Source organism: Micromys minutus, assembly GCF_963924665.1.
Source record: "Micromys minutus genome assembly, chromosome: 17".
NCBI classification, from domain to species: domain Eukaryota; kingdom Metazoa; phylum Chordata; class Mammalia; order Rodentia; family Muridae; genus Micromys; species Micromys minutus.
The window spans coordinates 38,694,983-38,722,040 of NC_137952.1; the positions used below are offsets into that span (position 1 = coordinate 38,694,983).

The window sequence follows — 27,058 nt, forward strand, 5'->3', positions numbered from 1 at the left end:
ATACAGAGGCTCTATACTAACCATGGTTTGAGACCCTGCTGAAATAAAGCAAAACCAGAAAATGTTCCCTATACTAAGCCAGTTTTAATACATGCATTCTCACCCATCCCTGCAAAATGTGCACATAAAAACTTAAAGGGGAGGTGGGACAATTTGGATGAGCAATGTTCACAGCATGAAGGTGTTCAAGGTTGAAGAATTATTCAATCCCTGAAAGCCACATTGTGGGGGAATACAAATTCCTAAAAATTGTCCTGACCTCCACACAAGCCCCCCCCCCCCCACAACAGTCAAGTATTCTTTAGTATGTAGCATACCATGAGCTTTCTTCAAAACCACAGGGCCTTTTTAACTCCTAACTTGGTTGGATCAAGTATCCACAAAGTTTATGCCTTTATTTGAGATGGGGCTTATGTAGTTCTGGCTGACCTTGGAAAAGATTTACCCAACCCTTCCCCCCTGCACTGCCATTACAGTTGTTTTAAAAGAGCTACATCTCAACCAAGGCTACCAGAAAAATTCTGTATGACCTAATCATATAAACTTAAGACACTTCCCATTGCCATCTCCATGATGGAGGAGAGAACAAATACCCACGTACACAACAGAGTGACTGGTCAGTCAGTAATCACGGCATAAAGAAGGCACTGCTCTCACGACTTTTCAAATTCAGTTAAGTTTATTTAAATTGAAAAATATTTCTTAAAACTGCATTTAGCGTCAAGATCATTTATGAAAATCACCGGCATTTGTAAAGCGGAAACATTGACGTTAACAATACCAGCTTTTACTTTGGAGCTTGTTCTTTAAGCAAATTGTGGAGAATGGAGAGAAAAAAAAGTACGATATTTACAGAAGATATCTACATATTTTAATATTTAAGGATGCTCAGGAACAAACATGGTGACAGAAAAGACCTCAGAACACGTTGACATCTCAGAAGTAACCTCCAAAGGTTTAGTTTTCTCAGCAGCTAGCAATGCCTAAGATCCTTCTTCATCTTCGATCTTGGGAGCCAAATAATACTTTAAGTGTCCCATGTCAGCAATTTTATACTCTACAACTGAAAGACAGGAAAAATTCAGTACTGAATGCTATAAATATCATAATACAAAACAATGTTCAAACTTAGTATCTTACCAAGAGGCACATCTGCAGACATACTGAGTGTTACTGTAGGAGACAGTGGAGTGGCTTTTGTGAAAAAGTTCAGGTACCTCAGAGCAAAAGTTAGCTGAACTGGCTCATTCATCTCTATGGTTACCTAAAAAAGAAAACAGGCTCACTATAGGCATCATCAGAAACTCACGCTATTAGTTCATGAAATAAATACATCACAAAACTGTTAGGAAAACCTTGACTAAAAGAAAAAAAAAAAACAAAACAAAACAAAACAAACCAAAACAAACCAAAACCCATGTTTAGTTGTCAATCCTGTTAAACCATAACCTAAGCAATCAAGACAAAAGGAGCTGTTCCCACTCAGACTTCAATGATCTCTTGCAAAGAATGCATGAAGAGAGGAAAATGTCACCCAACCACTTCTAAAAACAAAAGCCAACAGCTGAGTGCAAGCTAAGGGACATGTAAACCAAATTTCTTTTTCTTTAAAGGTTTGTGTATTGGGTACACTGTTGCTGCCTTCAGACACACCAGAAGAGAAGTTGGATTCTATCAGATGCTGCGAGCCAGCGTGTGGTTGCTGGGAACTGAACTCAAGCCCTCTGGAAGAGGAGTCAGTGCTCTTAACTGCTGAGCCATCTCTCCAGCCTCAGCAAAGCAATTTTTATTGTATGAGTATCAATTTTATTCAAGCCCCAGTTCTTCTCAAATAAAAGAACATGTGGATACTGAGATTGCTTAATTTCTTTTGCTGCGGAAATGTTGGCACTTCAGACAAATACGGATGGACTAAATACCTTGAGAACCGAGGAGCTGAAGTTCCCAGGGAAGTAGACATAACTCAGCAGAGTAAGGTTAAGAACCACCCTCTGGGTTGTGCATATCTATGTTCTAACTCTTAGCTATACTCTCATTTACTTTAGATTCATGCAGAAGAATGTAATACCTCCTATTTACCTCACATACACAGGAGTCCTGCTGCCTGTAACTAGGACTAAATCACAACTTAACTTTGTTCAGTCTGCTTTTGCACTACTAAATGAACAAGTAATTGAACCTGCAACAGAACGAACCTACTAGAGCAACCACATGATCCCAAGACTTTCACACCCTCAACCCTTTTGTTCACTCGCTAATCCTCACTTATTTTTCAAGAGTATTTCCAGGAAGCAAAAGGTTGCACACTTGGCTTTCCAAATCCTATCTGTAAAAAGCTTACGTGGAGTCATCTCTGAGTTTCAGGCCAGCTCGGTCTATTCAAGACTCCATCTCAAAATGAATGAACAAACAAAAGCTATGGCTCAACAGTTAAGTTTAGAATCCTGCTTCAGATACTGTTTATTGGACGACACCTCTTACTACTCACAGCTTCCTCTTCTTTATCAACATTGCTTGTTTGAGACAATTTAATGTTCCCATTGCCAAGCTCTCCACTCGCAGAGAACTTCACCCCATCCTTTGCACAGGATATCACAACGGCATCTCCAATATGGCTAAGGTCTCTGCATATACGTGCAAATTCACCAGATGGCATCTTCACTACACAGCTGTATTCTTGTTCCTGTAAATCCAAAAGTTAAAGTCAGTCTAGAAAAGGGTGAAGACTGGGCTTCACATTCTCAAGATTCAGCATCTTAACCAGATCTCAGAATTCAAGACTTCTGATTTCTTTAACACTCAATCAAATCAATGTTAGACTGTTGTGGTTTAGTGAAACGGTAGTGTGCTGTTCTTCCCAAACATCTATCAGCGGGTATCACAGCTTGGTAAAGTACACTGTCAGAAACAAGGTACTCACTGGGATTCCAAGCTGCTCAACATCCAAGTCCATCAACTTCATCTCATAGTCTGAAACCTTCTCTTGATCTACCAAAAGAAAGCAAATGCTACTGAAGTGCACTTTCGTATCCATGGTGCAAATTTGACAATTCTGTTAATATTTTTAATTCTGAGAAACAAAAACTACACATTTTACTTTCTGTAACAACTGAGTTTTAAAGGTGTAACTTACTTGGTGCTTCAAATACTAGTGCTAAAGTATCAGCATTATCTTCAGCCCTTAATGTAATGATGTCTTCATTACCAGCACATTTTAGAATTTTGGACATGCTAGAAAAAAAAAAAAAAGGACACAGGGCTTATCAACATCATGTCTTCCACATTTTTAAACCTACATTTCCCATTCACTGTTGGAGAACTTTTAAAGAGGCTAAGGGTACACCAAACCCTCTCAGGGTGAAGCAAATTATCGGGTATATATGATCTTTAAAATCAACTTAGTAAAATGTACTAAAAGCCAACATTCGAGAAAGCATCTTTTTGGGCAGGGTGTTCTTGATTTCCAGTGTACTGGAGAATGCGCCCCATCACGTCTGGCCTTTTCATAAACCTTTTAGAATGTACACAAGTGACACGAATCCACGTATCTGTAGTAAACTAAGTCACACATTGCTCTTGAACACGTATACAGGAGGCACTAACCCAGGTAGGTGTAGCAAAGCTAAAACTGATAGATTCTCCCGCAAATCCATGACGCGGAATTCAAGAAAAGGCCTATCGTCACTCTAAGTCGACAATACATTATCACCAGAGCTTGTTTATTAGGCGCCAAAACCAGCCCCTCAAAGCTGCAGGCATTTAACGCGCGCAGTTCGGAAGCACGCATTTTCCCGCGGACTCCCGCTTTGTGGCTTTGGCGCGGAAACAGAGAGTAGGGGCGACAGCCAGCGCGGGCTTTTCGGAATCGCGCGCTTTGGAAGGCGACGCCCCCGGCACCGCAGGCCAATCAGAAAGCGCGGGTGACCACGCCAGCCAATGAGAGTGCAGGAATACAGCCCCGCCAAGAGCCGAAGCGGGAGGGATGGGGGCCCAGCTCCCGCCACCCGCTCACCTGGTGAGGTTCACACCCATGGCCAGGTTGCGATCGCAGCGGTACGTGTCGAAACCTTCTGAGCGCAGAGTAAGCTGCACCAAGGAGACGTGAGACGAATCCATGCTCTGTAGGTTCACGCCGCCCGAGCTGATGTCCCAGCAGGCCTCATTGATGAGGTCTTTGAGTGCCTCCAGCACCTTCTTCAGGATGGAGCCCTGGATCAGGCGTGCCTCAAACATGGTGGCGGAGTTGCGGCGGCTAGACGAGAGCTGCAGTAAGACGAGCGAGGTGTGGCTGCCAAGGTGCACAGGCGGCGTGAAGGCCCAGAGCGACGACGACCAGCTCCCTGCGCCCGCAACCGTCTAATGCCGAGGCTTCCTGGGCGCGCGCTCTCTCAGCGCGCGAGGTCGTGGCGTCACAGCGCTGACGCACCCACCTCTCCACTAGAGCCAATCGTAACCGTGGTTTGAGCAAGGCCCGCCCCGCCGCGCAAACAGAGGCGGGGCTGCGGGGTAGGAGCGTGGGAGGCGAGGGGCATCACGGGGTTCTTGCAGGCTGTAGTCATCGCTGGAATTTTTGGAAGCTTAGGCGTCGGTTCCTGTCCTAGGAAGTTTCCGCGCCATGGAAATGAAAGTTACATGCAAACCAAGCTGTGTGCGGAGGCCCTCCTTGAAGCCGGAGACTATAGCTCCTTCTAACACTAAGGAGCGCGTTCCTTTTACCACTGCGTAAGAAGTATGCCGCAAAATATCGAGTAATCAAAAGGCCACCATATCTTAGCACCCCCCAATTTTCATATCACTTTTTCTGTGTGCTTCGTTCTGAACTTTCCTCCCTAAAGACTAAAACTATACCTCTTAACGTGGACCCTTCTGCAAAGATACGTAGTTCATATGTACCATGTAATTAGTTTACTGTTATGTTCTCTTTATTTTTCTAAAGGTAGATATTAGTATTTTCATCTTAATTTTAGGCTGAAGATGAATACAAGCCTGAGCCTTGAAAATGTTAGCTGTTGCAGGTGGAGCGTCTTTCATGTGTCTCTGGGCTGCAGATTTTTTTTTTTCTACTAAAGTTTCTTTTTCCTATTGATTATGAGATTGGGGAAGAACTGAATGCAGGTAATGTACATCATTTACAGAAGGATATAAAGTTTTTCTATGTCTAATGTTTTTCCTTTGTTTTTGGTGGCAGATAAAATAAGTTTGATAATGAAAGTGTAACTGAAACTACCCAGCTTCCATTTGGAATGTCTCTTCTAACTGTATAGAGGTTCGCTGAGTTGTGTAGACACAACTTTTGGTATTTTATTTATTGGCAGGTTTGTTTGTTTGTTTTAAACTAATAAGGTATATACAAATTCAGAAAGTTAAAAGGATTGTTTTAGCTGGTGAGAGTGGTTGACAACTAATTCTAGCACATGGTAAGGCTGGGGGGTGGGAGGGCCTAGATTTAAACTCAGCTTGGATTATCTACCAAGATGGCACATAGGAGAGAAAGGAATGGTTTACATATGAATCCAATATTAACCACTATGTGTATTTATTCTTTCCTCACAGCATTTCTCTTTAGTTTGTCTTGCTTGATTTTTCTTTTCTGGCTTGGAGACTTAGCCAGAAAATTGTATAACAGCTCTTACTGAGTTATAGCCTCAGCCTGTTAAGAGTCTCCATCATTTTTTGAGGCTTGCTTTAAACTCACTCTGTTATCCATGAACTCACAATTTGAGGCCACAGCCTCTGGAGTAGCTGGGATTATATAGGGCTGTGGCATCAAGTCTAACTCTTTTAGTTTCGTTTAATATCTTGGTTTGTAAGATTTCTCAGCTTTTTTGTTTTTTTAACAGTATGTCTAGGTATGAGATACAGACTTATCTATCCCTCTCAAGGTATTGAAGGCTCATTTATTTCATCAAATCTAGAATACTCTTGACCATGCTGATGCCAAATGTCAATCTTCCCTACACCGTTCACTCCATCTATGACTATCTATCTGTTCTATTGGACTTTAGATATATTCGGGTTTTTTTTTTTTTTTTTTTTTTTTTTTTTGTTTTATTTTGTTTTGTTTTGTTTGAAATAAAGGTCTCTTATGTTCCCTGGTTGTACTGGAGTTCGCTTGTTTGCTTGGACCAGGCTGGCAACTTTGACTTTATGTTTTGTTTGCATGCATGTCTGTGTGCTATGTGTTTGTTTAGTGCCCCTGGAGGCCAGAAGGCAGCCTTGGCTCCCATGGGACAGAAGTTACAGATGGTTGTGAGTTACCACATGGATCCTGGGAATAGAACTCCAGATCCTCAGCAAGAGAAGCTAGTGCTCTTAACCACTAAGCCATCTCTCTAGCCCAGCAGTGCTTTATCAAATACAGTTTTGATGAGAGATGGCTTAGTGGTTAAGAGCTCTCGCTGTTCTTTCAAAGGTTCAATTCCCAGTACCCGCATGGCAGCTCACAACTGTGTGATGCTGTCTTCTGGTGTGCAGATGTACATGCCGAAAAGTACCTGTATCTATAAATACATAAGTATTTAAAATACTGAATAAAAAATTTTAAATGAATGTCACAGATTATCACTTTTTTAAACTTCTTTACTTTATGTGTATGAGTATACTTCAGACACACCAGAAGAGGGCTTCAGATTCCATTACAGATGGTTGTGAGCCATCATGTGGTTGCTGGGAATTGAACTCAGGACCTCTGGAAGAGCAGTCAGTGCTCTTAACCACTGAGCCATCTCTTCAGCCTCAATAAAAAAATTTTAAATTAAAAAAAAAAAAAACAAAACCAAAAACTCCACTATTATACTTTCAGCTCTCCACCCCTTAATCATATACTGCCCTTGTGGGTACTTTAAGAAACACATGGGAGCTAGGGGTATATAGTAATAAAGTGCTTGCTTGACCTATACAAGGAATGATCTTCATCCTCAGACTAGACAGAGATGTGTTTACACTGTTTGCATTGGTATTATCAGTTCCCCACTGAGTTGCTGCTACTGTTGTTTTTAATGTATTACACTCTGCTTTGCCAAGGGTGTTAACGCTTGAGTACAAGTCTAGGGCTGGAGAGATGCCTCAGTGGTTAAGAGCACTGACTGCTCTTGCAAAGGATCTGAGTTCAATTCCCAGCATGCACACGGCATCTTATAATCCTCTGTAACTCCACTTACACAGAGTCTCACATCCTTTTCTGGCCCTGTAAGAGCACCACACACACACACACACAAACACACACACACACACATACACACACACACACACACACACACACACACACACGGTAAACATAAGTACTGGCCAGCAAATACGCATATAAATATATAAAGTAAAAATAATTAGAAAAAGAATACTAATCTGTTGCATCTGGAGTTTCATCCATTTATATGTTTTGATGTTGGCATTTCTTGTTTTACATGAAATGAATTGTTTTATTAATACTCATTTGTATGTGGTACGTGAAGGCCTCAGCACAGATAATGGAGGTCAGAGGAAACCAAGCAAGAGTGAGCTCTGTTCTTCCACTGTTGGTCCCAGGATAGAACTCAGGTTGCCCATCTTAGTGGTAAAAGTCTCTTTGCTTTACTAAACTGTCTTGACAGCCTGAATTATTCCTTCACACATCAAGAGATAACATAGGGCTGGGCTTGCAGCTTAGTGTTACTGAATGCTTAGGACCTTGGGGTTAGATATCCAATCCCACAGCACAAACAAAGATAAAAGCCCACAATATAGCTACATATTTTGTGAGAATTTTCTTGGGTTTCTTAAAAAATCTCCTTTCCTATGCTAACCATAGAATGTGTTCTTTCCTACCTAAGGTCTGGCTTTGCTAATAACACTAACAATATGTATCTTATTAGTGTTATGTTGCTCTATCTCAGTGCTGGGGCCTTACATAATATTTTCTTTAATGCCTAGACACAGAGGAATCATTTTAGAGACTTTTTTTTTTTTTTTTAAATGCTGGGAACTGATGTTAGGACTTCAGAAAAACTAAACAGAAGCCGGCCTCTGAGCTACAACCCAGCCTCCTGAAAGTATTTTAAATGACAGATAAACTCATTGGCATGGTGCCTGTAGTGCCCATGAATTTACTGAAACAAGTACTTACTTAAAACTAGCTATGTACTAGGAAGCCTGTCTAAGGAGGTAGCATTTTACCAGAGGAGCGAGCCATGTGGGAGTGGAAGAAAGAACACTGTAGCAGAGAACAGAATGGGTGTAGCTCATACATAACTCACAGGTCTCTGGGTTCCATCCCCAGATACACACACCAAGAGGGAGAGGGAGAGGAAGAGACTGGTGAGTGAGAAAAGGTGTGCTCTGTGTCTTTGAGAACTCAGGTTGACATGGCTGCAGCATTGTGAACAGCGGGAGACCCGTGCAGGTGGGATGGCAGGGCCAGGCAGGGCCAGATCACACAGGACTGTGTTGGTCCTTTGTAAGTACAACATTAAAACAGACCCTTCCACTTTAAATACAGGGTCTCACCATGTAGGTCAGGCTGCCCCAGAACTTGTTACATAGCATAGGGTAGCCTCAAACTTAGGACCCTTCTACAACATGTCTTTGGCATGGTTCAGTTTACATTTCAGGGGTATTAACATTTAGGAAAGGAGTAAATGGATTCTGCACATTTTTATCTGGTCTCTAGTTAATTAGAATACATCTATGGAGTCTTCCCTATAACAGTTCTTCAAACTCCAGATGAGGAGCTCAAGTTTAAGTTAGGTGTGGTAAAAAAGTTGGTAGTGAAGTAGAATAAAGGGAAAAAATGATTATTATGTATTGGTTTATTGATTTATGTTGTGAAAATACTGCCTGTATAGCTTGTTGTCAAACATAACATCACCTTGCTACAGGAACAGAGTGACATGGACAGGGTCCAAGGCAGCTGAAAATTCTCAGTCCCAAAACGATTGTTATCTTTAGTAATGTGACCATAAAAGCTTACACTTGCCAACTGTAACACATGTATTTGAAAAGCAAAAAAGCTGATTGTGATGCATGCTTCTTGGAAGACATTGGCTTACTTGCTTGCTCACCTATTTCATTTTCAGATACAAAATGAGAATACAAAATGGATTTGGAACTGAAGCATTTTTTGGTTTTTGTTTTGTTTTTAAGGCAAGGTTTCTCTATGTAGCCCTGGCTGTCCTGTAACTCTGTAAACCAGGCTGGCTTTAAATTCAAAAAAGATCCACGGGCCTCTGCTTCCCAAGAGCTGGGACCAACAGAGTGCACTACCACGGCCCCTCAGGACTGAAGTCTTTCAGGAGCTGTCTTGGCTTTGGTTCACCAGTGATTCTGTCTCTGTTCCACTCCTGCTGAAGGAGTACTTATTCTGGAGAGATTCCCACAACAGAAATTTTGGCTTTAGAAAGGATGAGGAAGAGGAGTTTGAGGTTGTCCCTGACTATATGACAAGTTTGCAGCCGCCTGAGCTATGTGAGACCTTCCTAAAAAATAGACTTGAGGGTTGGAGAGCTGGATCAGTGGTTAAGAGCACTTGTTGCTGATTCAGAGGACCCAGGTTTGATTCTCAGCACCCACACGATGGCCCACAACCATCTGTAACTCCAGTTCCAGGGGATCTAATACCCTCTTTTGATTTTTGACCTCTGCAGGGATCAGACCCATATACTTGGAATAATAATAAATGTAAGAAGAAATTTTACCATGGAAAATTTACAGGAAAGAAAATTATAAAATGTCTGTGTCCTGGAAGAAAAGATTCCAGAGGAAAGACTAATTATGATGAGTAGAAACAAAACAAACAACCAGAACAAACCCCTGGGAACTGAGGATGCACAAGATAATGTTTTGAGTGATGGCAGAGGGAGACTTTTTTAGTTTTCTTTCTGTAATCAAAGGAGAGGCATTAGTGCTATTAGCACAGCTTCTAGAATTGTCTGTTAATGGATTCCTGCTCCCTATATCGCTGATCTTAGGAATGCATTTGGTTTGAGCTCAGTTAGGTCTGATGATGATAAGTAAGAACTTTGTTCAGGCCAAATTCTAAGGCATTATCTCATTGAGTACATATTTCATAACTCTGATTTATATTGATTGGTTTCCAGGTCTTGGCTTATTTTTGATGTGTATGGGTGTTTAGTCTCCGTGTGCACCTGTGCACTGTGTGTTTACCTGGTGCCCTTGGGAGGCCAGAAAAGGAGGTTGGATCTCCTAGGACTGGAGTCTCAGACAGTTATGGGCTGAGAATTTAGTGGGTGGGTGCTGAGAATTTAGCTCAGGTCCTCTGGAAGAACAGCCAGTTCTCGTAGTCACTGAGTCATCTTTCAAGTCCTGTTTTATTTTTTAAGATAATATTTTATTTTTTGTATGCATGTGATTGAATGAGTTATGTATACATGTGTACCACAGGAATGCAGACGTTCCTAGAGGCCAGAGCAGGGAATTGACTCACTTGGAACCAGAATTGTAGGCAATCGTGTGTCCCATATGGGTGCTGAGAATCAAACCTCCACTCTGCATGAGCAGTAAGTGTTCTTAACCTTTGAGCCATTTCTCTAGCTATGTATTTTGGTTTTACACCTGTTCCAGGGAACTTGATGCCCCCTTTCACCTCTATCCTTTTTTCCGCTCTCCTACCTAGTGATAGAATGTTCAAAGGATGTTAGAAGAGGGCTGGAGAAGGGTGGAAGAAAAAAAGAACCCACAAAGGAACCAAAGTGGCTTCAAATGGTACTTGTTTCTAAGAGAACAAAGCAAATCCAGCAAATCCAGCAACCACCAGTAGAGGAACAAGAGCACCCAGGCATTTGTGCAAAGCTGTTAAATAGCAAATAAAATTCAACGTTCAGAGGCCTGAAGTTTGTCTAAATATTTTGCTGTTATTTGAAGCATCATAAAAAGAATGTAGGAATACTCTCAGAGACCAGTGCTATTTAATGTCTTTTTCGGAACTCTTGTACTTTCTCACAGCGCAGGTCAAGATCGCTAAAAGGAAGCTGAACCTCCACGTGGAAGACTTCTGTTAGGTTACAATACGACTAAGGACTGGGAGTCTTGTTTTGCGCGATAGCCATGGTCATGAATTCAGGCCCCAGATGTGAGCATTGGTTACAGTGTGATTTTGATAACAAACGTCTGGGTTCTAATTCTTACTAGTTACCATGTAGCTACCAGCTAAATTTCCTTTACAAGTTTAAAATTCATTAATTCCTTAGGCTATGTCAGGAATATAGGGACTCCATAGGAAATTCTTTTTAGCCCAAAGATTTTTGATCGGCGAGTATTAGCTTACTCACAGAAGTTGTGGTTAACAAAAGCGAGGCCCCGAGTTCTACCTTCAGTACAAAACAAGACAAAAACTTAAACCTTGGATGATGTTACTTGCAGAAATCATATCCATTCTTTAAAAACAAAACAACAACAACAAAAAAAACAGGGTCTCATTGGGTAGCACTGGAACAGGCTACATAGATCAGATCCACTTGCCTCTGTCTCTAGAGTGCCGTGAAGAAAAAGGGTGTGTGATTTGAACGAGACAAACTAACCAAGGCTATTTCTGAGTTCGATGCCTAGACAGAATCAGTACTCATTAATTTACTAGCAACATGGCTTGGTAAGGCAACGTGAGCTGAAACTTAGGTAAACGTAGGCTATGAGGTTCAGAGGTCCGCATGGTCTCGCTGACAGCAGCAAGTGTTGGCGAGTTTAGGCCGCCAAGAGGCGCTGTGATTCCCCCAGTAACAGGTTACCTTCTGGACTCGCGCGCGGGCACTCGCGGTAGAACGAAAAGACCCCATTGGTTCGCTTTGCTCCTTTCTCCCGCCCCCTTCAGGTTTTGTCCAATAAGCACCTCGGACTCCGCTTACCCTTCGCCAGGTTGCCCCGCCTCCTGGCGTCTGGGCTCCCGGGCGGAGATGGCGGCAGTGCGCGTGCGCGCTGGCTCGCTGCTTCCCGGGGAGGAGGAGCGAGCGGCCGCTGGGGAAACAGTGGCTCCGCTCTTCGGGCAAGGGCGGCGGCAGCGGTGCTGGGCGGGGCCGGGCTCGGGGCTAGTGGCGCTGCTGCAGGGGCTGTGCGAGGCGCGGTGGGACTGCGAGGTGTTCGGGTCCGCCGAGAGGACGTGCGCACTGAGCCGACCTCCGCGGCCACCGCTCTGCTCACTCTGGGTGACGTCGTGCCGGGGTCCCCAGCATGACCGAGCTACGGCAGAGGGCTGTCCGCGAGGACGCACCTCCGGAGGACAAGGTAGAGGCATCGTTGAGTGCGGAGGGGCGCGCCGGCAGGCTTGCCCTCCGACCTTCGTCGGGGCCCTGGGCACCAGGCCTGCCTGAGCTGCGCAGAGGGTCGGCTGGCGTCCTTTGCTCGTGGGGACAGCCGCCTGCGGGCGCGGGGAGTAGTAGCGCGTGAGCTTTGGAGGGTCCTCGCCTTCCCTAGGCCTTCCTGATGTGGAGACTGGACACCCTACAGACCTTGCTTGGGGCCCCGAGAATGCGATGTAGGCTCACCGCTTGTTTTACAAATACTCCTGTTAATTGGGGAGTGGGGAGACTCATGCCATAGCATTTGTCCTCTGGGAGATTAAAACCCTCTTTTGAACTTGATTAAAACATTAAATCTGTTGGTTCTGTCAGAGAGGAGTCTTGATTCACGCGGTGAGCGGACTGGTCAGTGAGCAGGTGTGTGCTCCCAATGGTGGGTTTGTTTACTGCGCCAAGTGTGGGCATTGATGGGGTAAAGAAGGAAGGTAAGGAGGAGGCCATTTTGGCAGGGACACAGCCAATGTGGGGGTGCTCCTTTGGTTGAAAGTGCGAGGTTTAGTTGAGAAAGGTGGAGCGTGGTTGTTTTACCGTGGACGTTGAATGACACAGTATTTGTGGTCAGGATCAGTGAGTTGATTTGTAGAACCGAATGAGGTAACCTGGACCCGAATGATGGAGACTAGTTAACTCAGGGATTGTCAGCTTGTGACCTGCAGAAGCTTTTCTAGGCCTACAAACTGATACGGAAACAAGGGACCCGCTGACGGTCTGTTTCTAGCCTGTCTTCAATAAAGGAGGATATGCCGCGTTCCCCCTGATTAATAGTTGACAGAGTTTAGTATCTTTGTTTGCTTGTTCGAGACTGGGTTTCTCTGTAGCCCTGGCTGTCCTGGAACTTAATCTGCAGATCAGGCTGGCCTCGGCTGGCCTCCATCCCAGAGATCCGTCTGAGTGCTGGGACTAAAGGCACCCTCCCACCCCCAAATGCTGTCCAAAGAAGCACCATCAAGCCTAAGCAGCCACGTTTGTCGTCTTAACTTTTATTTGCTTTTAGACGGAATCTCTCTATGAAGCTCTGCTAGCTGGCTTGGACCTCATCCACCTCTGTCTACTCCGTGCTATACATAGTTAAAGGAAAGAGCCCCCCAGCCAGCTTGTACCCGTTTACTGCGTTTAAATTGGTCAGAAAGAACATCAGGAAGGAACAAGCATAAGCCTTAGGGACAGTATGCCAACAGTAATTTTACTAGGAAGAATGTTTCAGATGAAAGATAAAGGGCTTAAACAACTATGTTACTGTTGTAGACAGTGGGTCAGCAGAGGAGAACTCTGTATTCCTTTGGAGAAAGTTTAGGGCCGAGGACCAGGTTTAGCAGTACCTTGCAAAGACAATACTTAGAAATCTCTAATCTTCCCTGCGTATAGTGGATGGGCCCTGAAGAAAACTGTGTTCTGAATACTCCTTGGTGAGTTTGGATGTCACTCTGTCTAATTAAGGGTGACTTCGGGGTGTGAGAAGCGGGAGAAGACAGAGAAGGTCTAGCTGGGTCCCGGCAGTTGCAGGTGGATAACTGAATCTTCTAAATCCAGCCTGGTCTACACACACACACACACACACACACACACACACACACACACACACACTTACAAAGCTAACTATAATAATTAGACAAGACAAAAAAACCGTGTTATTAGTAGGGGTGAGACAGCCTTTACTCTCCCCTCCTAGCTCTTTGGCTCCATTTCCCCCCGAATGTAATGTGTCAGTTGACTTTTAACATCCACTTCCATATTTTAGGTAGAGAAGACATGAGGAGCTGTCCAGCCTTAGTGCATTTACACTAAGAATAAATGTGTGCAGTGAAAGAAACCTGTGGTCGGTTGTGAGGTCTCTAGGCTTATGCTCCTTAAAACAGAGCAGTTACACATTCTGTTTAAAAGATTGTCGTAGGCAATCAGCCCAATGCAGGGTAATGATTCTGAATTGTCACGCATGAGATTTTTTTGAAAATAGCATAAAAATAAATATAAAAAGTAAAGTACTTTTTTAATACAAAAAAATTAAAAAGTGATTTTAAAAATAAAAAAAATTAAGTAAAAAAATACTTAGGAAACAGTGAAATGCCTTATTTTCTTTTGATGACTACATGCAGTAAAAATTTAAAAAAAAACCTCAATTCTTTAGGAAAATATTTGCTTTTATTTATATTTGTGTGTATGTCCGTGTGTGTGTGTGTGTGTGTGTGTGTGTGTGTGTGTGTGCGCGCGCGCGCGTGCCCATGGAGACCAGAAGAGGGTGTCAGATCCCCTGGAGCTACTCTTGGGTGTTTGTGAGCTTCCTGACATGCATGCTGGGAACCGAACTCTCATTCTGGTGCAAGCACTCTTAAGTGTGATAGAGCCTTCTCACTACCCGGTCCTTATTTATTGATTCTTAATCAGAAGACCTACTGCCATGATTCTGATTTAGCTAATACTGTTCTACCACAGTGCAAGGGTTTAGATATAAACAAAGCATGGATGTCTTTTTGGAGAAATGAATTGTGAAATTTGAACTGTGTTACTTCATAGAATATGAATCCAGAGAACAATTTTGAAAGATTCCTCAAAATGTTATGGTTGCTAAAATGTGTTTTCTAATCAGTCTTGTTAACAGACAATCACCACTATCAAAAATAATCTGAAGAATGTACTTATAAAAGGTCAGGAGGCATTTTGTTATATTTAGCATCTAGAATGGAATTCTCAAAGCTATTTGCTAATAAAGGAAATGTTCTCTGGGATCTAGAGTCCCAAAGCAGTTGACAAACGAAAACCTTTGGAAGTTAAGCTTTAAGACAGTTCTCTCTTGCTTGGCCATGTTTTTCCAGCACAGTTTAGGAAGCTAAAGACTGAAACCTGGACCAAAATACCAAGAACAATTGGAGCAGCATTTCAGGAGGCTTTTTGTTATGGACTTCAGTGGAAGGTTCTGGATTTTCTGCTTTACTCAAATGCTGCCATGGTTTGAAAATACAGCATTAGTTGTTTCAAGGATTTCAGTTCTAGATAAAGTTAGCACAGTTAGGCAGCAAGCTGTTTGTTTATTATCAGAGTCTTGTGTGTTCCAGGCTGGTCTTGGACTTGCTATTTAGCTCAGGTGGGTCTTGAATTGGAAATCCTCCTGTCTCTGTCTTCCCAGGCTTTGTATTAAAGGTATATGCCAACATGGCTAGAAAGGAGAATTAGTGTTTTAGTTGCAGATAAATCAGAATGTCCATGAGATCAGGCTTTTCACTAGGCTCTGCCATGTGACCACTGGTGCAAGTCAGTTGTCAAACCCTAAGTCAGTGGGAAAAGTGCATGCGGTTTATGGGTCATATGCGTGGATTAGTGTGTGTCCAGGGTACACACTGAGAACATGGCTGTTGTAAGAGCATGTTAGCCACTGTTACTCTTGGTTAAAAGAGATTTTAATAGAATTTAATTTCTTTTTTATCTGTTGGTATAGCTGGCGTTTGTTACTTTGTGGGGTCTTTCTTCCCCTTCCACCTGTTTAACTCCCTAACATTGGTCAAGAGAGAAAAAAGGATGTATGTGTGTGTAGTCTATGTGTTCCTGGTGCCCAGGAGCCAGAAGAGGGCATTGGATCCCCTGGAACTAGAGTTACTGATGTTTGTGAGCAGCCCTGTGGGTAGGAACGGAACCCAGGTCACTCGAAAGAGCAACATTAACTGCTGAAGAATCCCTCCAGCCCTGTGTATTGTGTTTTTTTTTTTTAAGTTTTTACATAAGCAGTCACTTGGGAATTGAACAAGCAGAAAACCTTAACACAGCTTGTAGACATGTAGTGGGATTCGGAGAAGAGGAAGGTTTGTCATATACCCTAGCATTTTAGGTTTCTTAAAAAAATGTAAATTTTTAAAAAATTAATTGTTGTTTGAGGTGTTCATTGGCACATGCGGAGGTCAGAAGGTAACTTGTCAGTGAGTTCTATTTCTGCCTGTAGAACCCTGGAGTTTGCACTCAGCTTGATGGTAAACACCTTTACCCATGGAGCCATCATGCTGGCGTGTGTTGGAAAAACAGTATCATTTTATTTTAAAGACTCAGTTACTTCCCAATTTATGACTGCTTGAAATCCATTTTCCCCTACAAAGATAATTTTATTCAAAATGCTTTGTATTTTCATGCATTAGTATATTTGTTTATGATGACTTAACACACTTTAAAAATGTTAACTTGCTGTCTTTGACTCTGGGATTACAAGGGGTCTTACAGGTTGTTGCTTCATGTAAGAGGCGCCACATCTGCCAAGTTAAGTTTCTTGCCTAAGGTAACATACTTAGGTGTAGGGCTTGGTAGTGTGAGTCATTTAAGTTTTTCTCTCATGTTGCATAATGCTGCCTTTAAGGATAGACAACTAATGCATTAATTTAAAGTCTTTGTAAGTTCTTATACTGATGAGTTTTGCTTTAGAAAAAAAATTAAATTTAATCTATTTTTTTATTTCTTGATTTTTTTTTTTTTTTTTTTTTAAAGACAGAGTCTCACTATATATTCTTGTCTCTCCTGGAATTCAATGTGATCAAGAGATCTTGAACTCACAGAGCTCCTGGGCTGTCTCTTGACAGCTGGGGATTAAGGGCATGTGCCACTTGAGGCTCAGATTTCTTATGTAATTATAAATACAAAACTGCAAAAAAAAAAAGTGTAAAATGTAAAAAGCAAGTGAGGTCTCATAGTGTGTGGGGGGAGGTTTTTTGTTTTTTTTAAAGAGAAAGTAGATTAGACAATTCTCAGTCGTTGGTTCTCTGATTTATATATTTTGCAGTCCACATCTGAGAGTTAGTAGCCACTGGACCATCTGTGACTGGGTCTCCCTTTTTGAGCTTGGCCACCACAGACCTTCACTCCTGGTAGTGTGAGTGTGTAAGGCCACTAGGGGAAGTGCTGGCCAGGCATGACTAAGCATCAGAACTGTCTGTTCTGGCAGCATCCTCGGCATCAGATTGGTACCTCCCAGAACATTCTCTCTTTCCATCTGCTGTGTACATCACCTGTGGCTCTAGTACATATTTGTGTCTCTGGTTGGGGCTGTTGTCAGTGTGTATGGGATCATATCTAACTTATTCAGGATAGTACACATTTGTGTCTCTGGTCAGGGCTGATGTTGGTGTGTATGGGGTCATATCTAACTTATTCAGGATAGTATACATTGTGTCTCTGGTCAGGGCTGATGTCTGTGTGTATGGGGGTCATATCTAACTTATTCAGGATAGTATACATTGTGTCTCTGGTTGGGGCTGTTGTCAGTGTGTATGGGGTCATATCTAACTTATTCAGGATAGTACACATTTGTGTCTCTGGTCAGGGCTGATGTTGGTGTGTATGGGGGTCATATCTAACTTATTCAGGATAGTATACATTGTGTCTCTGGTTGGGGCTGTTGTCGGTGTGTATGGGGTCATATCTATAACTTAATCAGGATTGTGTGCTTGAGCTCACATGCTGGGGTGGAGCCCAGGCCCTTGTTCATACTCAGCAGGACATCTACCACCGACCTATATCCAGCCTCTATACCATTTTGATTCCCAGTGAGCTGTTTTTTTTTTTTTTTTTTTTTTTTTTGTTGTTGGTTTTATTTCTTTTTTTTTTTTTTTTTTTTTTTTTTTTTTTTTTGTTTTAAGTTATTTTATTTTATTTTATTTTTTTGGTGGCATAGGAGATCAAACCCGGGCTATAGTGGTTTCTACTTCAAGCATTCTATACCCCAACAAAACAAAAACCTAAAAATTTGTGTGTGTGTGTGTGTGTGTGTGTGTGTGAGAGAGAGAGAGAGAGAGAGAGAGAGAGAGAGAGAGAGAGAGAGAGAGAGAGAGAGAGAAAACATGCTACAGTGAGTGTGTGGAGGTTGTGTTCTTGGGTTTGAATTCAGGTCACCATCTCTCAGGCCATGCCCTTGGTTTTCTGAGACAAGGTCTTACGTAATTTAAGCTAGCCCTGAACTCTTGGTCATCTTGATTCTGCTTGTTAAATGCTAGGCTTATAGGCATGTATCACTGACCCTGGCCGAGAAACTCACTGAAAGGGAATCTTGTGATACATTTCACAGAACAAATCATCAGTCTTTAGATTGTGAAAGTGTCTGTCCAGTATTGCTGGTCTTCACAGTTGTCTGTCCTTCTGAGGTCGTACAGGCTGATCAGATTCCTCTGTATAGTGTGTTTATCCACACTTGCCTGGCACAAGAGGCTGTGGTGTTAAAAAGGTACAGCCACGGCTCCAGTTGGAAAAGAGACTTGGGCTCTTGGCTGTTAAGTCTGCCAGAGACTTGTTGAATGAATGCTGATTTGTTCCTTGCATTAGGCAGGGTTTCAGCTTTCCAAGGCCTGCTGCTTGACTGGGGGAGTAGTGAGGCACCCCACCCCATCACCCTATTAGCCACTTCCCCTGTACCAGTCACTGATCTTTGACCTCATGGTTTTCCAACAGTAGGGATGGCATTGGGCCCACATGGTTACCTGACCTGGAAAAGTTAAATTTTATCATGTTATAAGGGCAGTGCTTGCTGGGTCAGGATTTGAAGGGAAGGGATTTGCAGTGTGAGGATCCTTCCTCCTACCTCCCAGAGACGCCCTCCCACGGTGAGCTGATCAGCTCCTGGGTGCTGGTATCTGGAAAGGCTTGACTTGTCTTGCTCAGATCACATGTCCTTTTGATTGGGTGCATGTGGCATCAGCCTCTTTGCAGTAGGGTCCCCATAGAGCCATCTTGGAATTTCCTAAAGATTTTGCCTAGAGTTTGAAAAGGTGTTGGTGGCACTTGTGAGAAAGAGGCAGGTGAATGTCTGTGACTTAGAGTTCAGCCTGATCTACAAAGCTAGTTCCAGGACCTTCAGGGCTACAGAGAGAAACCCAGTCTCAAACAACAAACTAACTAACAAACACGTGGAGCCTAGGATTTGCCGACTACACTGTTTTTGAGTCTGTGATATTGAGAGATAGCTGTCATGGACACCCCCCACCCCACTTATTGACTCTTAACTGTCCTCCCATCAGTCTGAACACATTCCTCTGTCCTATCATAGTGCAAGCTTGGCCTGTCTCAGGCCTCAGTTAACCATGTTCTCCATGCTGACCCTGTTCCTACAGTTTTTTTCTCCTCAGCTAGAACCACGGATCTTGTAGTTACTCAGGCTAGAAATCTGTTAGCCTTTGGCCCCGGTGAAGAAGCCTGCTGCCAAGTCTGACACCTGAGATTGATCCCTGCGCTCTACAAAAGGACAACCAACTATTGCATGTACCAAGGTGAACATGCGTGAGTGAGCGTACACACACACACACACACACACACACACACACACACACACACACAATTAAGTTATTAAAAAGAAATCTTTTAGTCTTGTAATTCCTCTTCTTCTCTGCCCAGTCCAGGACTCAGGTTGTAGCCAAGTGTTAGCCGGGTTTTTTATCTGCTGCCTGGCACATTTCCCGTAGTTCAGGACTCGATGCCTTCAGTGTTGTAAAGCCCTCACACTGAGCCTCCTCTAGCTTCAGGACAGGCTCTCGGCTCCTGCTGCTCGCGTCCATCTGTGCTTTGTATCTTCTAGCCTGGGAAGCTGCGCTCTGAATTATGGAACAAAGTCCTAGACTCCTCTGTGTACCTTGGCGCCTCCTGCTGGATGCCTCTGCCACTGATCGCGGTCCTTAGTTCCAGCGGCTAGAGCATCTTTCTGTGTCACCCTCTTCACCCTGTAGAAATCTCTCGTCCTCCCTGGGGACGATTCAGGCCTATGCTGTAGAAATCAGGGAATGTATACATGTGAGAGTAGAGTCTGTGTGTGGACTCATGCAAGGCACAGCGGTGGCTTCAGTTCCTGTGCAGGTAACTGAAAAGGCAGCCACGAGTAATCTCACACTTTGCCTCTTTGTGCTCATGGGAGCAGTGCCCCTAAGGTTCCTTGTAAACTGTGTTTCAAACTTATTCTTGATTATGAAGAAACAGACAAAGACAAAATGTGTATTATAGAAGCATCCAAAAGAGAGGAAGAAGTGGTTTTAATTTTGCTGTTTAAGGTACCACTGTTAATATTTTTATATATATATTGTTTTATTTTAGACATTTTACATATTCCTGCATTTGCTACTTTATTACCTGTGGTTTTCCCATTTTTTTAGAAATGTGATTTGAATATTGAGATTCTAAACTCAGTAGTTTTTTTTCTTTAAGATTTGGTTAACTTTATTTTATTCTTTTTGCATGTGAGTCTGCATGTGTGTCTGTATACCACATGTGTGACTGATACCACATGTGTGACTGATACCACATGTGTGACTGATACCTGCAGAAACCCAGAACGGGCGTCAGGTTCCCGGGACCTGTAGTTAGAGGAGGTTGTCAGCTTCCATGTGGGTGCTGGGAATTTGACCTGGGTCTTCTGGAAGAGCATCTCTTCAGCTCCCTGCATCTTTTAAAAAAATATTTTTATTGTATTTATTCATTTGTGTGCACGTGGCAGTCAGAGGAAAGCTTGTGGGACGTGTGTTTTTCCTTTCCTTTTGTGGGTTATTGAGACTAAGTTGGGCCACCAGGCTTGGTGGCTGGTGCCTTTTTTTTTTTTTTTTAAAGGATTATATGTGTGTGTGTGTGTGTATGTGTGTACACTGTTGCTGTCTTCAGACACGCTGAGCCTTAGTCTATTAAATTTGTTAAGAATTAAAATGGTTTAAAATATTTGGCTATTACTAGAGCTGTATAAGATAGCTCTAGTTAAAAACAGAAAACAAAACAAAAAAACCAATGGAATACTAAACTCTTCCATTCATGCATAGTCCCCTGAAGATTCTTTTGTTTAGAACTGCTGAGGCTGAAAAGGGTGGCCATTGTGTAAGCCTTAGATACAGTGGATACATTTCCTTCCACAGGAAATGGGCAGTTTCCACCATGTGCTGCTTGATTGTTTTCAAGAGCTACTGTATTCTAGGCTGGAGACAGCAGTGCAACCTTGGGTTGGCTTGCCTGCGCTGTACTGCCACACTGTACCCATTTGCCCAGTATTTCCCTCTGAACAGCCCGTGGGAATGATGTCTGGTTGATGGTTTTGAGGCATTGTCTTTCCTTCTCTGTATGAGGCATGCTTTAGAGCAGGTTACCCTGTTTTCCCCAGAGAAATTTTTACCTGACTCTGGGTGTATAGCCAAATAAAGTGGCTAAGTAAACCACACGTTTAACTAAACGAATACGTTTGTTTTAGGAACGGGGACATCCTTCATAGCCATCAAATTGCTTGCTACATGAGCATGAGGAACCGAGTTTGATACCTAGAACTCATTCAAAAAAGCCAGATGTGGTGGCACAGGATTCTGGGGGTGTAGGCTGGAAAGATGGCTCAGTGGTTAGAGCACTGACTGTTCTTCCAGAGGTCCTGAGTTCAAGTCGCAGCAACCATATGGTAGCTCACAACCATCTGTAATGAGATCTGATGCCCTCTTCTGGTGTGTTTGAAGACAGCTACAGTGTACTTACATATAATAAAAGTCAATAAATAATTTTTTTAAAAATTAAATTAAAAAAGATTATTTGTTTTATGTAAATACATTGTTACAGATGGTTGTGAGCCACCATGTGGGTTCTGGGAATTGAACTAAGATCCTTTGGAGTTCCTCAGCCTGGCCTGCTTGCAGCCCCACGGCCCCAGCCACTGTGGGTACTGAGGCAGGAGGTCTGTAGAGTGAGTTCAGGACCAGCCTGAGTGCCTTAGTGTGACTGAAACTGACCAAGGGCTGCAGATGCAGCTCACAGGGAAGGGATTTGTTTGGTCTGTGTGAGGCACCAGAAATGAGTCAGTCAGGCTGATGTCGGTATCTGTCATCAGAACACTGACAGTTAAAGCCCGTGGTAAAACATATTCACCCAAATGTCTAAAACGGATAAGGGCTGAGAGTACCAGGTTATAAACACGTGAAGCAAATGCATTGTTTGGGGCGTGTCAAGTGCTGCAGTGGAAGCTAAAGATACCCAGACCAGCCAGGTTCTGAGGCGCCCACCTGTAACGTCTGAAACCCTAGCATGGGAAGCGGGGGAGGCTTAAGAGTTAAGGCCTCCTGACCTCCATAGTGGACATCCTGGAGGCCAGTATGGATTGGATGAAACCCTGTCTCAAAAACCTGCCTCCATTTTATGATCAAGCCTTCCTAGTCATAGGTGACTGCTAGAAATTTTATATTCAGAGCTTCTGGAGGACCAGTTCTATATATAGTATCCATTCAGAGTGTTGTAAGCCACGCAGTGCTCAGTGTTGTGAACAGAGCTGCTGTCAACACAGTGTGCAGGCATCTGTGTCCTTGCTCACAATTTCTTTATGCGGCTCCGGCTGCCCTAGGGCTCACTGTGATCTGTGTCTTGAATTCAGAGACCCACCTGCCTCTGCCTGCTGAGTGCTGGGATCAAAGGCGTGTGCCACCCAACTTCTTAAATATTTTATCTCGAGTATTCTTGTATTTCAGAAATGTCTCAGTTTTCATTTACAACATGGTAAGCTTTGATGGATTTACATCAACAAGGCATAAAGACCTTGCTAATTAAGAGCAGCCACTCTAATGAATGAAACACGTTGCTAGCTTGCCATGGAGCAGGGCACTGATAGAACCGATGGTGTGTGATGGCTCAGGTCTTGCACAGTGACACACACCCGCTGGTTTGGGTGGGATGGCCGTGATGGCACAGCGTCCCTCGGTACCTGTGATTCTGTCAGCCAGCCACTCTTCAATTGTCCTGTAGGCTCTGGACAGTTAAGCTCTGGGCAGAGCAGCACTTTATTATAAGTTATAAGACTTAACCGGAGGTGTTATGGAACATTTTAATGAAATATTGAAACTGTATTTTAAAAATGTTTACTTTTTAAAATTTATGTGTATTTGTGTGTGTGTGTGTGTGTGTAAAAGTAAGTGGATGTCACAAGAGTGAGGGTGCCTGAGGTTAGCGGAGGATGGGTGATCCTCTGGAGATGGAGTTACAAGGGGTTGTAAGTCACCCACTTTGGATGCTTGGAACTAAAACTTGGGTCCTCTGGAACAGCAACAAGTGTTCCTAACCACTGAGCCATCTCTCCCAGCTCCTTTTTTTTTTTTTTTTTTTTTAAGTAAAGTATCTCACCATCATATTGCTGAGAGAACATGTTACTAATGAAAGCTTCAAAATGTCAGTAGTTTTGGGGACTACACATTTGCTGTTTCATGTACTTTGCAGAATGGATGGTTTCTTGGATATTTTGTGAAATTCATTGTGAGGATTTTCCTATGTATTCATTTAAAATGTTGACTGGGTTTTGAGTTAAAAGACACACGCGCGCGCGTGCGCACACACACACACACACACACACACACACACTATGACTGAAACCATGTTGAGGATATCTTCATGAAGTTTGTATATCTGTCTGTTTATGTTGTCCCAGGAAAACACTAATGGGGACCGGTCTGCAGAGCATGTGGCCTTGATCAACTTTCTCCGTTTTGGTCTTGCAGAACACATCATCTAAGTCAGATTTCTTCTTGGGTTTGGTGAAAAAGCCATCCAAAGAAGGAAGGCTTGGGTGTCTCCTGGAGAACCCGCCTTTCTCTGCATCCATTTTCGTAGAGAGGAGGCAGTGGCAGTGCCCAGAGGTCTTTGAGGCTTGGAGCATCCCGGAGCACAGTGCAGTGACTGTCACAGAGCCCTAGTCTACACTGTCAACGACTCCATTATGTGGGATCTCCTGCTGACTTCTCAGCACATGCTCTCTAGGGTTGGGTTCTTGTCTTCCATTTCTTCAGCTGCTCCGGGGGTTGGGCTCACAGGTTTGGCTTTCCTGCAGACTTGGTCGTGAGCTCCTTTCACATGGCTGGCTCCAGTCCCCGGCACCTGTGGCTTGTCAGGAGGTTGAGGCTGAGTTGGTGCTAAGTCAGCTGTGAAGATTAGCAACTCCTTGGGCAGTGAGAACCAGGCCTCCGATTTAGTTTGTGATGCACCAAGAAACTGGCCTGTCCGTGGTCTGTTTTAGTGCTGAAGTACCAGGTAGATAACTGTTAATCCTACATTAACACAACCCCAGTGTTTTCTTTATAAGTGCTTAGGGACTTAAAATCAAGTGGTTCAAATATTTAACTTTTTCGGCATTCTTCAGAATAGTAATTAAAAACCCAAGTTAATAAAAAATACGATTTTGAACATTAATTATTCTTCCTGGGTAGGTGAGTAGACAAAATTTAAATTTTATTTCCAATGAAAATGTGTCAAGATTCCCCACATTAACTGAGTCTATTAAATATAAAATTTAATAAATGATGTAACATGAAATCCCTTTTAAACCTATCAGTGGTAACAGTGAGGTCGTAATTTCTGTCCGAGGTGTTTTTTCCCTGTACAGGCTGACTCTCGGAGGAGGAGTGGAGGGGCCACTAAGCTGCTGTTCGTCTTCTAGTCACACATTGCTAATGACACATTTATAGACACGCATACTAACGTTGAGTACTTGAGGCCAATGGGCTGACTGTAGCCTTTAGTTGCCAGTAATCTTGATTTTTTTTCCTCCAAGACAGGATTTTCTGCTTGTCTTAATGCCCTTGAGTTTCATCTGTTTCGAAAGTCTTTGAGCTCGACGGAGACTTAATCTTTGCCTTATTAACGGTTTTTCCTCTTCCTGAGGATTATGTTGGGAGGTAAGGTTTCTAAAAGAGGACACTTGGTGTAGGTGAGCCTGCCAACGTGTATAGGCTTTCAGAGTGCATTGTATCATGCCATGAGGGCAGGGGACGGTGGCACTGGAGATCATTCACAGAGCTTAGCACACCCTACCCAAGTGCTCTCCTGCTGAGCTGTACCCTCAAACCCTAGCTTTTCTTCTTTAAAAGGATGTCTTCGGTCTGCCCCCACACCCTTGTTGGCCCCCATGACTAGGATTTGGATCTGTTTCTCAGCTTGTATATACATGTAACTTGGGACTAAAAGCATCACAAAAGCAGTACTCCTTCTGTGAACAAGTCCGTTTGCTGCTCTTTGATTCTATATCCACTTTCTCTGTAACTTTTGTTGACTTATAACAGAAATGTGCACATGCTGTAGTTTCCCAGTGACTTTTCATAAGTTAAGTACATCCCTGCAGCAACCTAAGAACAGCCAGAACATTTCCAGGCCCCGGGGAGGCTCCCATGGCGAGGCTTCGGTGTGATATCTTCAGTTCACTGACCTGTCCCGTGGAAGCCACCAACCTACTTTCTGGCTCTCTCTGTGTGTGGCGTGTGTCTATTTGTAACCCACTAAATTCATTTTAAGACCCAGAGGGTCTCAACTTGCCATGTTTCATCACATTTTTAAGAAAAATTTATTTATTTATTAGATATAAGTACACTGTAGCTGTCTTCAGACACACCAGAAGAGGGCATCAGATCTCATTACAGATGGTTGTGAGCCACCATGTGGTTGAACTCAGGACGTCGGGAAGAGCAGTCAGTGCTCTTAACTACTGAGCCATCTTTCTAGCCCCTTTCTTCTTTTTTTTTTTTTTTTGCGTATGAAAAAGATGAAGTCCAAGATGACTTGATTTCTCCCAGGGTCACATGGCTTGTGCTATTTTTCTCTGTCCCAGGTCTTCTCCCTGAGCTGAGGAGTGTCACATTTCGAAGGTCAGTTGTAGCTGTTTCTGTTTTATGCCCAGCTTTTCCCTCTTTATATGCTTCAGGAATGGATGTCCATTATGAAGACAGCGCCAGTGAATCACTGGTATTAACACTCTGAGCATGAGTCAGATACATCTGCTTGTTGCTTTGGTGGTGTCTTGGAAACTTTGATGGCATTGTCCTCTGGTCACAGGATAGAAAGAAACTGCAGAGACATAAACAGCTTAGGTTGTCACCATGCCGGACAAGCTCAGTGCCTCCCCTGCCTCTCTGGTGTGGCTTGTTGAGAGATTCCTTCTCAGGGGCTTAGAATCCTACTGGAAGCCATGTGACTACCCTGTCATCCTTTCCGATCAGGTTGAGAGGCCACTACTTCTAACCAGCACCTCTTGGAGTTGGCACATTGAGAGCTGCTGAGGTCACGCCCCAGTCTGTATCTAGGAATCCCTGCTTGAGTATGTGCCCAGGGACTCAACTTTGTCAATGCCTAGCTGAAACTTAGTTCCAAGAACCTTGAATTTTGAGGTTCTTTCCCTATGGTAGAATTCCCTGGTCGGCAAGGTTGTCAGACATGGGATATAGCAGTGAGTAAAACCAGTTCCTTCCAACATAGAGTTCATTTTCCATTGAAGTACACAGATGAATGCTTACTGTCAAGAGCTAATGAAGTTATACAGGATAAAGCAGGTTGTTCTTTTGAGGCTGAGTCTCTCTGTGTTGCCCATTCTGTTGGAAAACCCAAGCTCACATGATCCTCCTACATCTGACTCCTCCCAAGTAGCTGGGACTACAGGTTCATGCTGCCAGGCCTGCCTCCGTCTGTTTAGTCTTCTCTTCCTTTCCTGTTCTGTTCCTGACAGTCTCGGTGTGTAGTCAAACTCTTCCTACCTTAGCCTCTGTAGTGCTGAGACACAAGGTTGTGGCCACCGTGCCTGGACTAAGTATGTGTTTCTTTCTATGAAGGTAGCATTTTCAAGTGCTAGCTTTTCAAGGGTCCTTCTGGTGCGTAGTCTAGTTTGGCTGAGATGTGGACATGTTTCTGCACCCGTCTGAGAACCAAGTGGAAATGTACCTAGACCTGCACGCTCTTTAGTGCCAGTGGAATCACCGAGAACTCTAAAAGGCTTTGTTTATTCATTGCTCCTGGCAGTGCGTTAGCTGATGTTGGGAAGTTCATCTCAGCACTGTATTTCCGTT

At 43.3% G+C, this 27,058-nt stretch overlaps 2 protein-coding genes and 1 long non-coding RNA gene across 3 annotated transcripts in view; 2 read left to right on the forward strand and 1 right to left on the reverse strand.

Annotated features, from left to right (window-relative positions):
- Positions 1–673: 673 nt before the first annotated feature.
- Positions 674–4,350, reverse strand: PCNA (proliferating cell nuclear antigen). The gene is made up of 6 exons (XM_080931065.1): positions 4,013–4,350; positions 3,134–3,231; positions 2,921–2,988; positions 2,489–2,683; positions 1,141–1,264; positions 674–1,063 (listed from the first exon to the last, which is right to left on the reverse strand). Exons 1-6 carry the CDS (start codon positions 4,231–4,233, stop codon positions 984–986), a joined length of 786 nt encoding a protein of 261 aa, XP_080787191.1. The 5' UTR covers positions 4,234–4,350; the 3' UTR covers positions 674–983.
- Positions 4,351–4,874: 524 nt separating this feature from the next.
- Positions 4,875–10,729, forward strand: LOC308432083. The gene is made up of 3 exons (XR_013975394.1): positions 4,875–5,115; positions 10,375–10,490; positions 10,607–10,729. It is a non-coding gene; the product is annotated as an uncharacterized lncRNA (long non-coding RNA).
- Positions 10,730–12,021: 1,292 nt separating this feature from the next.
- The window catches only part of CDS2 (CDP-diacylglycerol synthase 2), a 44,354-nt gene continuing 29,317 nt past the window's right edge, over positions 12,022–27,058 (forward strand). Inside the window, exon 1 of the mRNA XM_080931371.1 lies at positions 12,022–12,207. Within this exon, the coding sequence (XP_080787497.1) occupies positions 12,154–12,207 (54 nt within the window). The 5' untranslated portion in view covers positions 12,022–12,153. The remainder of the gene's footprint in view (positions 12,208–27,058) is intronic.